This window comes from Solea solea, chromosome 9 (assembly GCF_958295425.1).
Source record: "Solea solea chromosome 9, fSolSol10.1, whole genome shotgun sequence".
Classification (NCBI taxonomy): Eukaryota; Metazoa; Chordata; class Actinopteri; order Pleuronectiformes; family Soleidae; genus Solea; species Solea solea.
Genome location: NC_081142.1, coordinates 28,551,225 through 28,570,006, shown reverse-complemented (window position 1 = coordinate 28,570,006; position 18,782 = coordinate 28,551,225). Strand labels below are relative to the sequence as shown.

At 39.5% G+C, this 18,782-nt stretch overlaps 1 protein-coding gene across 6 annotated transcripts in view; it reads right to left on the bottom strand.

Annotated features, from left to right (window-relative positions):
- shroom2a (shroom family member 2a) overlaps positions 1-17,582 on the bottom strand; it is a 42,952-nt gene extending 25,370 nt beyond the window's left edge. For 4 of the 6 annotated variants that reach the window (XM_058637594.1, XM_058637596.1, XM_058637597.1 and 1 more), the window contains exons 1-3: positions 17,271-17,582; positions 14,412-14,633; positions 1,298-1,446 (exon numbers count right to left, since the gene is read on the bottom strand). In XM_058637594.1, coding sequence (XP_058493577.1) covers positions 1,298-1,446; positions 14,412-14,624 — 362 coding nt within the window. In that variant the 5' untranslated portion in view covers positions 14,625-14,633; positions 17,271-17,582. Of the gene's footprint in view, positions 1-1,297; positions 1,447-12,959; positions 13,250-14,411; positions 14,634-17,270 lie in introns of those variants that run through there. The other 2 variants (XM_058637595.1, XM_058637599.1) reach the window with 2 other exon arrangements.
- Positions 17,583-18,782: the final 1,200 nt, after the last annotated feature.

Genomic DNA, 18,782 nt, shown 5'->3' with positions numbered 1-18,782 from the left:
CCTTGTACGGGAGGATGACGTTATGATTATGATAGAAAACAGAAACAAGTGCAGTGTGCTGACAGACAATGAAAGTAGTGTTTGACACAGAAACAAGGCCACTGCTGAGAAAAGGCCTCCAGGACTGACTTCACTCATGATTCATCGCTTTAAACAAAACCACGCCATTATGAATGAAGCAATAAGACGACAGTCAATAAGTCACAGAGTGATGACTGTGATCATTTACTGTGTGTGTGTGTGTGTTTGTGTGTGTGTGTGTGTGTGCGTGGGCTGTTTATCAACAGTGTGGTGTTCAGTGAACAAGGCACAGCTCACACATTCAATAAACTAACAAAGCAATCAAGAAAAGTCCACTATTCCTAGCGCTGTCACATCATTTGCATCCCAACTTCCTGGTGTGTGTCCTTTCCACACCTGTCTGTCTGCCTGTCAGTCTGTCTGCATGGGATTCAAACAGGAAAGTGATGTCATCCACAACCTCTCCTCATTCTTTAACAGTTCATGTTTTTTGAGGTGTGCTTGTATGAGGTACTGACACATAATCAGCACTGACTCTGCTGTGAGCGCCCCCTGCTGCTGAGAACCAGCCTGAGACTAATTATTTTAGTAATTTAACAAAAGATTTACCTGATAAAATCTACACCAGTTTAAGTTTTCGATATCTAGGTCACATGTTCACGTCTTTATCTCACTGTCAGACAGACTTTTCCAACAGGAAACTGAAGTTTGTAAACCACTCACTCTCCCACACCAAAGTCCAGAGAGAAAAAAAATCTACGATGTCTTCAGAGTATGTTCATGTCTTTAACTGATATACTTTTCCAACAGGAAACTGTTAAAATCACGGATTTTCTCTGTGGACTTTGGTGTGGGAGAGTGAGTGTCTTACAAACTTCACTGTTTTTTGTAAAGTGCTTGTCCCTGCAGTCAGCCTTGTCGTTTCAAGACTGGATCATTCAACAGCACATGACTGATTTTATGTCAGAACCTCTTTCTACCACAGTGTTTTTAAAAAAAGAAAAGAAAACCTGAACTATCCCTTTAACTGACTTCAACCCAGTAAAACAGGATTGTCCAGCTGCCGAGAACCTGAGCACTGACAGTGAGGAAATCCCACTGAGCTTCTACAGACGCAGCAGACAAACAGCAGTGAGGACCAGGATCCTCACCATGGCTCAGAGGAAACGTTACCATGGTGACCCGTTAGAGGGAGGGCGGAGTAAGTGGGGTTACCATTGTGACAGCAGCAGATGTAAGAGGAGAGGAGAGGGCCCGCTGAGGATTGGTTACCTACCTTTTCACCACCACACTGAGGGTCTTGTGGGAGCCCTTCACCAGGCAGATGGCCTCCTGTCTGTAGCCGCTCAGCGGAATCTCGTTGATGTTGACGAGCTCGTCTCCCACCTGGAGACACACGACGGCTGCTTTGCTGCCCTCCTCCACCTGCAGCAGAAACACAGCACACCAGTCAACAGTGGAGGCTTAAAGACAGACAGACAGACAGACAGAAAGAAAGACAGACAGACAGACAGAAAGACAGGCAGACAGGCAGGCAGACAGAAAGACAGACAGACAGACAGGCAGACAGGCAGGCAGAGGGACCATATTTAGAACAGGGCTGAATAATTCATGGAAATGTTATTAAGATCGCAAGCACTTTGGTGTGGGAGAGTGAGTGGTTTGTAAACTTCAGTTCCCTGTTGGAAAAGTCTGTCTAACAGTGAGGTGAATTTAAGATGTCAGACCTAAATTTACTGGGCTTTTGGTCAGATCACACTGTTTCTCAGCAGCAGGGGGCACTCACAGCATAGTTAGCTCTGACTGAATTGTCAGCACCTGGCAGACTTCACCCCATTTACAGAACAAGCCTCTGTCGGCCTATACGTTTAACAGACTGTGGTAGAGCGTCTTGGATCAAATCTTGGGTGGTGTCTTCTCGGTCGGTGCCATGTATGGCTGTTTTTGTACGTGTTGTTTCTTGTTTTGTGTACGTTCTGTCGGGCGAATAACATCTACAGCCTGCGTGACCTCGTTCTGGTGGAGTTAGCGAGGTGCCCCGACTCTCCGTGGACCACCATCCAAACATGGAGGAGGCGCAGGCGGCGTGGAGAAAGGAGGCAAAAGCGAGGCTGTGGGGCTGGCGTGTTCGTCACTGTGATCTTGATAACTGCTGTTTACATCCCACCGGATGCTAATGCTAGCTCAGCTATCAGTGTCACTGTCACGGTGGACAAACGCATCCGGGTCTACCCCCAACCAGAAGCCCTGGATGACACGGAGGGTCCAGCAGCTGCTAAAAGAGAGGAACACCGTCTGGAGGTCTGGCAACAAAGAACTCTACAGCACAGCCCGAGCAAATCTGAGGAGAGGCATCAGAGAGGCCAAGGCAGACTACAGGAGGAGGATAGAGGACCACCTGGGCAGTAACAACAGAGTTCAGCATCTAACCAACTACAGGACCAACCTCGCGCTGGCAGAGGAGCTGAACATCTTCTTTGCCCTTTTCGAGGTCACAGCACCAGAGACGGCACCACTACACCACACGGCCCTTAGCAGCGTAAACCTCACCACTGAGGAACAATTGGCTGGTCTTGATGGCGTCCCGGGACGGGTGCTGAAGGACTGTGCAGATCAGCTGGCTAGAATCTTCACAAAAATCTTCAACCTGTCCCTGGAACAGTCCACTGTCCCACCCAGCCTGAAATCCTCAACTATATGGCATATTTCCACCGGCTCTACTCACATCGCCTCGGTTTAAGTAGGGTTTCCACTAGCATAGTACCTGGTACCAGGTACTATCTTAAGTACCTGCTCTGACGAGGTTCCAAAAGCGTGCTGAGTAGGTACTATGCGATGATTGGTCGGCCACTGACTGGTCAGAGTGCCGTCGCAGGAAGAGACTTCCCACACAGAAATCAAGCCAGACAGTGCCGAACTGTAGATCACTTAAAACTACTTAACAATCCTAAAAACGTGGGTTAATCTCCAACAACTACAGGAGTCTGGTGTATTAAGGGACAGCACTGCTGATCGTGACTGGCATCACACACCCTGCCGCTGTGTGACTGTGTAAGACGGAGTCTGTGAGCGGGATGGCATCCACCATCCCGCTCACTTTTTGCCAATTTTCAATTAACACCCCTTTCGTGTTCTCAGATTAAAAGTAATTATTTCCATTAAGATGATGCTTCAGCCATTTCTTGGTTATAGATTTTTTACAAGCGACCAGTAACATTCTCAGCAAGTATTTACCTTTGTTCCTCCAGATCGATCAGATATAACAAACTGAAACATCAAGTTATTTTTGTTGAAAACACAGTCTCTAGGAGTTGATGTATGCGTAACCAAAATGGAGTCAGAGCAGGGCAACTCTGTCTGGGTGAAATATGATTTATTTTCATATTGCGTATCGAGTTCAGGAGTAGCGGATGACATTTTTCCATGTAAATGCCCTCAGTTTCCCATCTTGATCCGAACTTAGATATATTTTCTTTGTTGAGAGATTGAAGACTTGTGTATAATCTTGAAATGATCTTCTTATAAGGTTCATCTTGGTAAGCTTTTACAAATACCTTCATTTTTCATATTTGTTTTCCTGACATAGTCTCTTATTTGTAAACATCTGAAGCGGTTCTGGTTCTGAACTGAGGCTTAGATATGGTATCAAGCTCCATCTGTGAATATCCTGCTTCATTTCCTTATTAATTAAGAGGTTTATAATTGATTTCTGCTATTCCTGACAGATCTTTAGGGATAGGAATTCCTAGATATTTTATAGATTTTTCCTCCCAGTTAAGCGGATATTCCTGACAGAGATCAGTAGGAGAGTTGAAGTAAAAACTAAGAATCTGTGTTTTTGAACATTTCATTTATAACCTGAGAAGGAGCCATGTCATTAGTGCTGGCAAGGAACGTGTTGGATTACTTAGATATCAATAGATAGCGAGCAAGGAAAAATAACAACTGAGTAAAGGCAAAACTTTGGTGTGAGAAAAGTGCCACCACATCAGCCTCTAACTGAAACAGCCCTCACTTTAAAGTCTTGTTAACATTTTGTTAGTGGTTGTTAGAGAGTGAATGGAACTGTTTCCACCAGACTAACAGCAGGAAAGAGCACGATCAAAGTGACTGCCAGTGACACCATGTAAAAACAAACTCTATTGTGCTCCAGACGCCTGGAAAAACATGTGAGCATATACATATATATATATATATATATGTGTGTGTGTGTGTTTGTGTGTGTGTCGTCAAAAAGTGCATTTATTCATTTTATATTTAAATTCCGTGTTGCAATTGTATAGATAAACTTGTCTGTTCTAAATATCAGTTTTACGGCTTATTAATTAGTAATAATCAGTAGCAGCTCTGAAAAAACAATATCGGTCGACCCCAAGAGTGAAGAAAAACTCATTTTAGCCACTTAACAAAAGACTCACCTTATAAAATCTGCGTCAGTTTAAGTCTACGATATCTTTAAGAACATGTTCACGTCTTTATCTCACTGTCAGACAGACTTTTCCAACAGGAAACTGAAGTTTGTAAACCATTCACTCTCCCACACCAAAGTCCAGTCTACTGCTGCCTCGTGTGGTCACTTTGTGTCACTGAGGTCAATCTGAATAAAGACGTCAAAATCAGACATCTGAACTTGGTGATGGAGGCAGCAGTGGATAAACAACTCCTGTGTGTATGATGTTAAAATCACTGGTTTTCTCTGTGGACTTTGGTGTGGGAGAGTGAGTGGTTTACAATTGTCAGATTAGCAAAATGAAGTCATGAAAATAATCTTAAAAGATTGTAGAGAAGCTTTTTAAGGTTAAGGGACGTCAGAGTGTTTTTTAAAGGCCATTTTCAGCATTTACAGCAGGTTTTTCCAATCATCTCAAACTCTGTACTCAGATTAAGAGCAAGAACTCGCTCAACACTTGGCACATTAACGCGGCAGCGAGGAGCCGATTATCAGCTGGGCCTGTGAGAGCGGCTGCACGATGACTCCACCACAGAGGTATGTGTACATTTACACACCATTACGTCTTATAAGGCTTTTTCTCCGTGCATGCTTCAGAAGGTGAAGCAGGGTCGAGGCGGTGGAGCTTTTCTTATTTTGTTTTTTTATGACTGCTGGCCTGGTTCCTGATGTGGTCCTGATATGGAAGTGTGTTTTTGTGGAGACGGTGAATCACTGTACAACACATTTAATCTGGACATAAAAGCACACGAGACGAGACACGCCCAGGAAGACGACAGGAAACAGCATCAGCGTCCACACTTTGACGTTTAGTTCAGCTTTTTTGGAACATTGTTGTATAAAGCTGAACAGGTCTCAGCGTGAATGATCACGACAGAGCAGCACTGTTGAAGCAATTTATAAAAATTGGCAGAAGATGATGCATGTGGTAGGGATTTTTTTAATGATTAGTAAAAGCACAGTCCATATTAAGACATTAAGACTGCTCCTCTAAACAATTCCCAATCTAGCTTAGTCTGTAGGCCTAACTGTTGATTATTAACTGGGGTGATACTAAATCATGAATATGAAAACTGACATGTTTTTATGGTCTTTGTCTCGACTCGGTCTCGACTCCTAAAGGACGCGGTCTCAACTCGGACTTGCTTCCTCAAAGACTCGGTCTCGACTCGGTCTCGACTCGGTCTCGACCCTTCAAAGACTCGGTCTTGACTCGGACTCGGCCCCATCACTGGCAGAGGGAACCATAAAACAAAAAATCTTCCTGGAGTGTGAACACCTCTGAGCGGCTGAAAAAGGCCCAGCAGAGACCGTACTTCCTGAGCATACTCAGGAGGAATAACATCACACACAGACGGCTGGTTTCCTTTTACCGTGCCTCCATTGAGAGCACACTTTGACGTTTAGTTCAGCTTTTTTGGAACATTGTTGTATAAAGCTGAACTGGTCTCAGCGTGAATGATCACGATATTAAGGCTGCGACAATTATTCCATCATTAATCGATGACTAAATTAATCATCAACTATTAAGATCATCTGATTAATCTGTGTTATAGCTCATTTTCCAGCTTCATTTCCTTTTATTTCAATTTACAAGATCATCGCTTTAAGGTTTTAGAGAAACACTGATCAACATTTTCCAACATTTCACGCAGTGTTTATTTCGTTAATGAAAGGATGGAAAATGTTCACTTTTTCACAAACGAAAATGAGAATAAAGTCAATAAGAATAAAGCTGATGTGACTATTGACGAACTCTACCGAACGAATAAAAACTAGACGTTAGGGCTGGGCGATATACAGATATTTTAATATATATCGATATATTTCTAAACGAGATATAACACGGTACAATATCGATTGTATCGATATAATTAATTTTGCGTTAAAATGACAATACATGAGCCGCAAGTTCACACCTATTTCTCCACACACACACACACTTCACTACAGTCTCTCCGTTTCTGCGCTCGCTGCGGCTGCCTCCTCTCCCCCTCCTCTCCCCCTCCTCTGCCCCTCTCTCCCCCTCCTCTCCTGTCGTTGCCTCAAACATGACACCGGCTTTGAGTGTGACTGGCTGATGATTGGCTGTTCTGCCTTAAGTCCCGCCTCTCTTGGTGTGTTGGATTTATTGTTCAGCTCGTGCTGAGGAGGCGGGAACTAGCTGGTTCATGGTTCACACACTACAGAGTTTTGACTTATTTCAGTCACTTTTGGACATATGGAAGCCTGAAGTTGTCAATATTGATAATAAAATATAAGACATTATTTAATTACCATATCAACAAGCTGTGTTAAATATCTATGTGAAATAATTGAGAACATTGTTCAAACCCAATTAAGCATATTATCCGTTTTTATTTCTGTTAAAATTGTAACGGTATTGTATTTTTGAATTAATGACTGTATATTATTGTTATGCAGGAAAGAGATTTGTTTTATTTTTTTATTCAGTGACCTCTGACATTTGGCATGTGGCTTAAACTTATAATGGACTGTTTGTTTATTTTTTGCCTCTGGAAAACATTAGATCTAATATGCTAAAAGGCTTTGGGGGAAACCCCAATGACATCACAGAAAAAATATCCAGATACATATCGAGTATCGCCATTGAGCTAAAAAATATCCAGATATGACTTTTGGTCCATATCGCCCAGCCCGACTAGACATAATGTTAGGGCGGGACAAACTCGGGAGAGAACCAATCAGAAGAGAGGAATAATAAGAGGTGATCCAATCAGACGTACGGAGGTCAGGTTGAGGACACACGGGGGTAAAAGTGGCAGAAATGATAGTGTAAGAAAGAGAAGAGACGACATATGGTGGAATTTCACGTACGATGTTCCGTTAAAGACAAACTAACTCTATTTTATCAGCTTGGCTGTTGTTGTTCTGTCGCTAAATTTAAAATGTAGTTCAAACTGAAACGAGCCACCAATGTTGATAATTATGGATTTTAAATCAAAATCTACAGTAGACTCAGTAGAGTAAATCTAAAATATCACTAAAACTAAATGGTGTTTTCATGAAAATGGTGGTGAAAACAATGGGTAGTTGCAGCTTTACTAATGACAGAAGATGTTTTCCTGATTTTCTTCTTACATGTGAATATTTTCTGGTTTCTTTGCTCCTTATAACTTGAAATCATTCAAACTGAATCATTTCACACTTGAGATCAATATTTTAAGGATTAGGAAACAACGTCATAAATAATAAATAATCTTCCTGAAGTCTCTCTTTAGGGGTTAACAAACCCAGGGAGGCGTTTGTTTTTGTAGTGCTAAACAACAGTGATCAAACTCAGCGACGAACACAAGTTCGCGGGGTCAGCGCGGCGTCGGCGCACAGCACAGGACGCTGATGTCAGCAGAAAAAAAGACACATGCCACCACATCCTTCCCGTCGTGTCCCACAGAGACGTGGATGTGTTTGTGAGAAGCTGCTCCAGGATGGCTGCTCCCGGACTGATTACGTTCAGGAGGAAGATGGTAAACAAAGGACAGGGTGTACGGTGCATCCATGTTGTTCGCACATTCACACATGTGCCTTTATTTGTCCCCCAACACTGTTGTTTGTCGTTTCTATTTACATTATTACACAAAAAAAAACCATGTTTTTCTTGTGTGTTGTTTGGAATAAAAGCCAGATTCATCTGTAGCTCAAGGCAAGATATTTTAACTGAATTTGTTGATCTTCAAAACGTAACAGAGCCTCAGCTGACATGAGCTTATATTATGGTGAAAACATAAACACACGCACGTTTATTCTTCCCCCACTGGTAAATAAACTCTTCACTGCTGCTCGTGTAGAGTCTTCTGTAAACTACACCTCCCCAGCAGCGTAAACTTAGCCTTTCCTCATACATTTTTACTTATTTCTAACATGTAAGTGATTTATGTGTTGAGTTACAAGCCGTGGGCTCAGAGTTCAGAGCCTCAGACAGGTTAGGGAAGTCAGAAAGTACATATTTGGTCTCTTAAGTAAATTTGGTGACAATGAGAAGGTTACTTTCCCACGTTTACTGCAGTGTCTCCATTGTTATTGCTCTGTACTCATCAAGGTTGGACAGTTTTCACTAAAACAAACAAAAATGTTATCTAAGGGATAATTTCACAAGTTAATTTTACATTTGTAAACCACTCACTCTCCCACACCAAAGTCCACTGAGGAAATCAGTGATTTTACATCACAGTACACAGGAGTTGTTCAGTTCCCTGTTGGAAAAGTGTGTTTAACAGTGAGATAACGACGTGAACTTCAGATATCGCAGACTTAAACAGACTGTATTGGAGTTTTAGTCAGGTCACACTGTTTCTCAGCAGCAGGGGGCGCTCACAGCACAGTTAGCTCTAACTGGATTGTCAGCACCTGATCCAACCACACTTAAAAAATAACGTGAACGACCCTTTAAGACAACACGCACACCAACAGGGGTTTTTGGGCAACTTTGAAGCTGAATTTTGAATTCAAAATCTCAAAGACATCTGTTTAAAGTTGAAGAAAAATAACAATTTTGACAATAAAAAGATGCAATTCACATTTGAATGGACAACTGTAGCTTTCTTGGCACTAATTTAGTCTGTTTCTAACAACAAAAATGTAATTTACGTCGTAAAAAATGCATGCAAAGACACTGAAAGTTGTAATATCAAACAATAATCTGTCTGGATTTCCACTAAATTCCTGACATCCACATCTTCTGAGAAATAATAGCATCAATTGTGTAATTCTGTGTAAATCATTTTTACTCAACATGTTGTGTAACATGAGAAAAGCACTGTGTTGATCCAGTGAAGGGGTAAAACTTGTTGATGCAGCGTGACAGTGTCTCCATGCATCCCTCTGATTCTTCAAGAGAAAACCACGTTTGTCCTTCACATAATCTCTGATCCCGATCACACACAAGCTGCAGACCCAGCTGTGTTCAGTAAAACAGGATTATTTTTACTTTATGGAGACTTTAAGTGCACAAGACCTTGAACATAACCTGAGTTATGTGCGGAATGTTGAGAATTTTAATCAGATCCAGGACAAATTCATTTCACCGCTCTCATCAACTCAAGCCACTTTTTATTATCCCTCCATATTTCTTCCTGAGTTAAGAGTTTTTTTGAGGCTTTGACCTCCTTTAACTTCCCTCATGTTGTTTTTATGTAAAAAATATTCTGCCAAGACCAGCGATACACTCTCTGCTCACACTGGAAAACAAACGCATAGAAAAAGAACTACGACAAAAGAAAAGTCAGCTGTTTCTATTCTCTTCATGAGGAACTAACACATAATCGGCTATCCATTTATATCACAACTCAGAAGTCGGAACTGGGAGTGACCACGTTTGAGTAGAGAAGTCGGAAACGCAAACATATCCTGGGTTAGCTACTGTTAGCAATGCTAGTCAATAAAGACGTTCTTAACACACAAACAACTGAACACACAAAAAACTGAATACACAAAAAACTGAACACACAAACAACTGAATACACAAAAAACTGGACACACAAACAACTGGACACACAAACAACTGAACACACAAACAACTGAACACACAAACAACTGAATACACAAAAAACTGAACACACAAACAACTGAACACACAAACAACTGAATACACAAAAAACTGAACACACAAACAACTGAACACACAAACAACTGAACACACAAACAACTGAATACACAAAAAACTGAACACACAAACAACTGAATACACAAAAAACTGAACACACAAACAACTGAACACACAAACAACTGAACACACAAACAACTGAATACACAAAAAACTGGACACACAAACAACTGGACACACAAACAACTGAACACACAAACAACTGAACACACAAACAACTGAATACACAAAAAACTGAACACACAAACAACTGAACACACAAACAACTGAACACACAAAAAACTGAACACACAAAAAACTGAACACACAAACAACTGAACACACAAACAACTGAATACAAAAAAAACTGAACACACAAACAACTGAACACACAAACAACTGAATACACAAAAAACTGAACACACAAAAAACTGAACACACAAACAACTGAACACACAAACAACTGAATACACAAAAAACTGAATACACAAAAAACTGAACACACAAACAACTGAACACACAAACAACTGGACACACAAACAACTGAACACACAAACAACTGAACACACAAACAACTGAATACACAAAAAACTGAACACACAAACAACTGAACACACAAAAAACTGAACACACAAACAACTGAACACACAAACAACTGAATACACAAAAAACTGAACACACAAAAAACTGAACACACAAACAACTGAACACACAAACAACTGAACACACAAACAACTGAACAAATAAAATCAGTCAGTTTTAAGTCTACAATATCTACATCACATGTTCACATCTTTATCTCACTGTCAGACAGACTTTTCCAACAGGAAATTGAAGTTTGTAAACCACTCACTCTCCCACACCAAAGAAAATCAGTGATTTTAGCTAGCGGGGACACAGGAGCTGCTGGTCCTCTTCTGAGTTTAATCTGAACAAAGGATTTTAAAAGCCGAAGTGACAAAATAATACATTAGAACTTAGTGATGGAGGCAGCAGTGGATCAACAACTCCTGTGTGTGTGATGTTAAAATCACTGATTTTCTCTCTGGACTTTGGTGTGGGAGAGTGAGTGGTTTATTTTCCCCTGTGTACTGCTTTAAAGATCCAGCTCCCATGGACCAGAGAACTGCTCACAGAAATTGGAGACAGTGAACATCAGACTGAAAAAGCAGCCAACCATATATTCAAGTGAAATCACTGTCCAAACAAACACAGGCTTTCATGCAAACCATTTCTTAAGTATCAACCACACAGTGGCCAGTGGACACAGTTCCATGGAAAAGTGAGCTTCACTCGTATCTTTAATCACAGAATTTAAACACACGACTTTGTAAATCATCAACTCTAATCCAGTAACTGCTCAGAAACAGGACAAATCACTAATCCTGACTTCATTTATCCCATCATGCCATTCCTGAAACCTGCGGGCCTCAGGCTGTCAAGGATAATTCACTACATTTCAAAATGAATCATCAAAACAAAGCTCCGGCATTCCTGTCCTGCTCCTGGTACCACACACCACGTCCTCCAAACTCTCATTCTGATCACAAACACACGAATATGACGATGTAAACGTCCAGGTGAGCTACAGCCAAAGCTCCCAAAGTACCAGTCTGACCACTTCTGTTTTCAATATGAATACACAATACAATACAATTATCGCAATAATACAGGGAGTCAGAAGCAGATGAAGAGTCAGTGTTGTAATGGAACAAAATACAAATACTTTGTTACTGTACTCAAGTACAAGATTCACACATCTGTACTTCACTTATATTTCTAGTAACTTGTACTTTTCCTCCACTACATTTCCTCTAACTCTCTTTGTTACTCTTTACTACCAAATAAAAATCACAAGAAGAAGAGTTGGTATTATGGTCTGTATTTATACAGAGCTTTTCTAGTCTTGATGAGCTACTTTACACTACAATTTCACCCATTCACACATCTTTTCATACACATTCACACGCTTCAACATGGCATGTTATCATGATATCATCTCAATAAGTCACAATACAATATTATCATGATATCATCTCAATAAGTCACAACACAATATTATCGCGATATCATCTCAATAAGTCACAATACAATATTATCATATCATCTCAATAAGTCACAACAAATATTATCACGATATCATCTCAATAAGTCACGATACAATATTGTCATGATATCATCTCAATAAGTCACAAAACGATATTATCATATCATCTCAATAAGTCACGATACGATATTATCATGATATCATCTCAATAAGTCACAGCACAATATTATCACGATATCATCTCAATAAGTCATAATACAATATTATCATATCATCTCAATAAGTCACAACACAATATTATCACGATATCATCTCAATAAGTCACAATACAATATTATCACGATATCATCTCAATAAGTCACAATACGATATTATCACAATATCATCTCAATACGCCATAATACAATATTATCACAATAACATCTCAATAAGTCACGATACAAACAATACGATATTATCATGATATCATCTCAATAAGTCACAATACGATATTATCGCGGCATTACAGTTACGATACATGATCGCGATATTTAAGTCACAATGGATGCTATCACGATATCCATACAAATTCACATGGTGCAACATGGGCTTAAGTGTTGGACACATATAGACTAGCAGAGCCAGGAATTGAACCCACAACTCAACCTACCACTGAGCCACCATGGCTCAATCCTAACTCCTAACCTTTGTCATAAATTTTAAGACTTTTACTGAACTAATATTATAAAAATATGACTTCAACGTCTACCAACGTCATGTTCTGGTCACATACTTGTACTTTTACTCAAGTATCACTTTAAAATACTTTATACAAAGACTATAAAGTATGGGTTTCTTACCATCAGATCTGGTCAGGACTCACACAGATGCACTCGTGTCAGTCCTCACTGTACATTTATCAGACTGCAGACTCACAGTCGAGCGACGCTTCTCACAAACTGAACCGAGTGAGTGTTTTTATGTCACAGCTTAAAGACTTACACTGGAGTGAAGTCACATGTCGGTCAAATCTACAGTGATGAGGAGAAAGTGGTTCTGACTAAGAAGTGTGGTTCTCCCTCGCCGATTTTACAGTTTGGGCCTCTGTGTGTTTGGACTTTGGCCCCGGGTTTGGGTCGATACAAACAAACTGGGAAACAGAGTCTGACTCACATGTGCTGCTGTTAAACTGAAGCTCAAATTCACCCGCAAGGTCTTCACTGGTCAATCATTACACAGTAAACACAGACGCTCAGGTCACAGAGCTGCTTTTCCTCTCACTGCGGGTCAAAACATCATTGAATATCAATTCACATATCAGGATATAAATCAAATTTATATTTCGGTAAACCTGTGGGCAACGTGTCGTATTAATAATCTGTGTGCATGTTGAGTTTATATCCTGATATAGGAGATACATGTGGATAAAGTGACATACATAGACTACCTGTCAAAGGTTTGGACACACTTCCTCATTCAAGTAAATGGAAAGGTGTCCAAACTTTTGACTGGTGGTGTACATACATAAATACACTGTAACGTACACTGTAAATACACTGTAACATACATATACATATATACACACACACATACATATATATATATATATATCAAAAATACATATACACATATATATATATATATATATATATATATATATATATATATATATATATATACACACGTATATATATCTTCTTCTTTTCCTTTCGTGGGTCGCCACAGCGAATCAACCTCCTCCATCTCACCCTGTTCTCTGTATCCCCCTCTCTCACACCAACTAACTTCATGTCCTCTTTCACTACGTCCATAAACCTTCTCCATGGTCTTCCTCTAGACCTCCTGCCTGGCAGTTCCAACCCCAGCATCCTTCTACCAATATACTCACTATCCCTCCTCTGTACCTGACCAAACCATCTCATTCTGGCCTCTCTGACCTTACACACACACACACACACACATACATATATATATATATATATATATATATATATATGCACAAATACATATACATATATACATACACACATACATACATATATATGTGTGTGTATATATATATACAGATCTAACTTAAGGGTAAAAGACAACAGCGTTCAAGAAATTAAAAACCACTCATTGATTGAATCATTCATTGCGGAGATGAATCAATTATTAATCGACCACTAAATGAATCGTCAACTATTTTGATAATTGATTTTTCAGCTTCTTATATGTGAACATTCTCTGGTTCAGAAATCATTAAAACATCATCATTGCACACTGGACGTGTGTGTGTGTGTCAGCAGATGTTTTGTGTGTGGTTACCTCACCTTGGTTATGAGCAGAGGCTCTCTGTGCTCCAGTCCACCTCGAAGTGTAAACCCCCATGGTGCTCCACCGGACAGAAAGACCTCCACCAGCTTCCAGCCGTCAGCGTCTCTGCTCCTCTGATCCACAGCGTGTGACGGCTCCAGCGTCACATGCTGCCAAACACTTCCTGTCTCTGTGTAGTGGAAATCATTCCTGTATCCATCGGAGTCCATGTCACTGTGCTTGATACATAACATACGACAGCATCAAAAAACATGTCCAAACATGTTCCACAGTCACTGATCTTATCAAAAGTGCTGCTGTTCTCACATCTGACGGCACATCAGTGTGTTTATCCTCTCTCTGTCTTAATTAAGGCCTGGAGAAGCAGCTCATTTAGTGATATATCTGGGGTTAACACCACAATACGACGTTATCACTATATTAAAGTCATGATACAACATTATCGTCACATTTATGTCACAAAATTTGAGTCACAATAAGACTTTATCACTATATTAAAGTCACAAAATGTTATAATCATAATATTTAAGTCATGATACAATATTATCACGACATGTAAAGATCCCATAGCCTGGAAGTGCTTATAACGCGGAATTTGTGTGTGTATCTGCGTCATAACCTCATTTAAGAAGCCCTAAAAGTCCATAACAATCAGTTCAGCCACTGCTGAGAGTGCAGGGTTTGATTGTTTTCCTGAGCTCTACGAAGCGGAAAGGCACTTCCGTTGACTAGTTACGTAACTGGTGAATTTCACCACTCCTCTAAACAGCAGCGCCTCCTAGTCCGAGCACTAGAGTCCAGTGACGTACTTTCAACCGTAGAAGAAGAAGAACTACTCTCGTTGTCGCTGCTGAGCTCCGTACAACCGATACGCTCAGCAGCTACAACAAGAGCAGTTCTTCTTCTTCAAAATAAAGCAGGACACAGCACCAAACTTCCCCTAAAGGAAGGAGCAGTGCCAACTAAACGTATATAACTGTCTTTGTGTGCTTGTTTTGTCGTTTAGCATTAGCGATAGCCGGCTACACGCTACGCTCGTGTTTTATTTGCATGTGTGTTTATCATCTTGGTAACCACAACGTTATCCAAGCTACAGGCGTCCTGTAGCAGTCTTTCACTTGTCACAGGGTCAGACTCCGGATCAAATGCGTAAGGGATTACGTCATTACTCAATGTTTTTATAATTGCTAGCGGTGCATCTGCCTTTCCAGAGGGGGAGCTGCGGGTCTGAGAGCTGACGTGCCAATGACGTCACTTCCAGGTAACTGGCCAATCACAAGACAGTCCGTGTTCTGCGGGTGTGGTTTTGGTCTGAAACAGCACGGCTGACATGATCGTCAGTGATGAGACATTAACATTGGCTCGTTTGTAGCGACGAGGACGTTTTTTACTATAAAAACGACTTCATGTTTGTAAGTACACCTCCATATCTCACATATAAGTGAGATAGGACCATGCTATGGCCGCTTTAAGTGACGATACAACATCACCATATTCAAGTCAAGAAACAATATTGTCACCATATTTAAGTCACAATACGATATTATCACCATATTTAAGTCATAATATTCAAGTCACAATACGATATTATCACCATATTTAAGTCACGATACAATATTATCAAAATATTTAAGTCATAATATTCAAGTCACAATATGATATTATGAAGATGTTTGTCACAATAAAACATTCAACTTCAACAACAGTCACTTTGTGATATCATGATATTCAAGTCACAATATTCAAGTCACGATACAATATGGTCACGATATTTAAGTCACAATGCGATATCGCAATATTCATTTTAGAATACGATTTTTTCACGATATTTTAGTCACAATACAATTTTTTCACGATTATCACGATATTCAAGTTACGATATGATATTATCGCAATAATTAAGTTACATACATATTATCAAGCAAAAATATTGCAGTCACCTCCGAGTTTGAATCAGAAAGAAAAACTGGATGGAAATGTATTTCAACCTAGCGCCTGCTGGCTTCTCTACGTGGTAGTCTACGCACAAAAATGGCATAGCAACATGTTTACGGATAAAACTTTATAGTCTGATGAGTACAAGTGAATAACTGTTAAACAAATATGACAGAAATCAATTAACGGTAAGTCACAGACTGTTAGTGGCAGCCATCTTGGAATGTTAGGTCAGAGTACATGAGATTTCTCCGACTTTCCGAGTTGGAAATCCAACTCAAAAATTATTTTTATACAAGTTAAATCGCAAAAACATAAAGTCATTAATATTTTATGCAAATTACTTGAAAATACTTTCATGTACACATTTGTTACAGTTGTGGTCAGAAAGTCGGATTTATTTTTGGTTGGAATGCTAGGTCAAGTAAGTAGTAAGTTTCTCAGATTTGCCGAGAAATTCTGACTTCCGACTACAACTGGAACAAATGTGAACATCAAAATATCTTCAAGTCACTCACATGAAATATTAATGACTTTCTGTTTTTGCTATTAACTGGACAAAATAAAATCCACCCGTCAATTTATTATGTTTGTTTTTTTATCGCGATGCGCGACCACGTCCAGTCACCGTTTGTCTCACGGTGTTACGCTCTTACACGTGTCAACGATCGTTAAACATTAACAAACAACGACGAACAACACATTGGAAACCATCTTTGTTGAATAAGTCTCTTAACTCAGCCCGAGTCAACCCGAGGTCTCCCGAGTTAAACCGAGTGTCGTTCACACAGGTAACGCAGCTTGTGTAAAACAGGCGCTAGACAACGAGGCGTTTATCATCGGTGAGACGATAAAAACTAAAATAAAGTCATAAAATAAAACGTGTGTGTGTTTGAAACAGTGTAAACCGAGGAGTTTACCTGTAAGTTGAACTCCTGGATGAACCGGTGAAGACGACACACCGAAGCCGATTCCTCTTCTTCTTCCTCGGTGTAGCAGCAGCAGCTCTTCCACAGCTTTTACCCAACACTCATACTTCTCCTCCTCCTCCTTCTTCAGTGTTATTGATCACTTTGTAAATAACCCTCTTTGTTTAAAGCCGTGTGGTCGTTAAAGACATGTTCCGTGTGTTGGAGCTGAAGTTTGTGGTGAAGTTCCGGCGGCTTTAGTTGTTGTTTGTGCCTGAGGCTCACAGTCGCCACTGACTGTTTAAATGAGCTAACACGCTAACACGCTAACACACACACACAACCGGGATCATCCATGGAATAACGAGGGGAGCGACACACGGCGACACAGCGACACAGCGACATCTAGCGACAGAGAGCGGGACTGGGAACCCATTCCTCCTTAGTTTCTGTCTGTCTGTCTGTCTATCTATCCATCTTTATGGTGTAAAACATGATTGTAACTAACAAAAATAGAATGTTTATGTAATGGAAAAGATAACTCAAAACTTAGATAGTTGAATTGTTAACAACTGGTCATGAGAAGTTATGTTTGTTTTTGTTTGTTTTTGTTTGTTTGTTATCTGTTTTTAAAACAAAAAAAAGTGTATTTGTGGGATGTCCATTACTGAAATAGATCTTGTATGTTTGCTGAGACACTAATTGTTCCTTGGTTGTTGTGTTTGCTTGTTTTTAGTGTATTTTTTGTGTTGTTTGTATGTGCATACATTCAAATAAAGAATGTTCAAAAAAATAAATAACAAAATATTAAATAAAAAATAACACTGTCTCCGTGATCAAAACACTAGCCACACCTTTATATAATTAAATGTTGAATTTAATTTTGATGAGATAAATATCACTGTATGAATTATTGTTATTGTTATTATTACTATTATTATGATTATCATTATTATTATTGTTATTATTATCATTATTAGTATTATTATAATTTGAATTACAATATTCATATTATTATATTATGGGCCAGTTTTCTTGATAACCTTTTTAGCAAAAAAATGTCACTCACTAAGTAACAAAAATAACTAACTTACTAACGTAAATAATAAAAAGGAAGCACATTCAACAGCATATATAATATCAGTCAGTCAGTCATCATCTACCGCTTTATCCTCTGCCAGAGGGTCGCGGCATATATAATATATATAATATAAATATATGCATTAGATTATATATATACAGATACATATATATCCATAAATTAGACACGAAAGTCATTTGAAAGATTTTGTGTTAGTTGTTAATTAAAAATATCATTAATTATGTTATTATATTTTTCATTCAATACTATACTTTAAAACAGAAACTTGAAAGACAACAAACAACGAACAGAAAGAAAACTAAAATAAAAAAAGACTGAACCGTATCACTCAAATTATGAAAACTATAGAAACAAAGGAATAAGATTTCAGTTGATAGATGACGTCAGCAGCTGCGGAGCTTCTGAGAGAAGCTAGTTTCTAT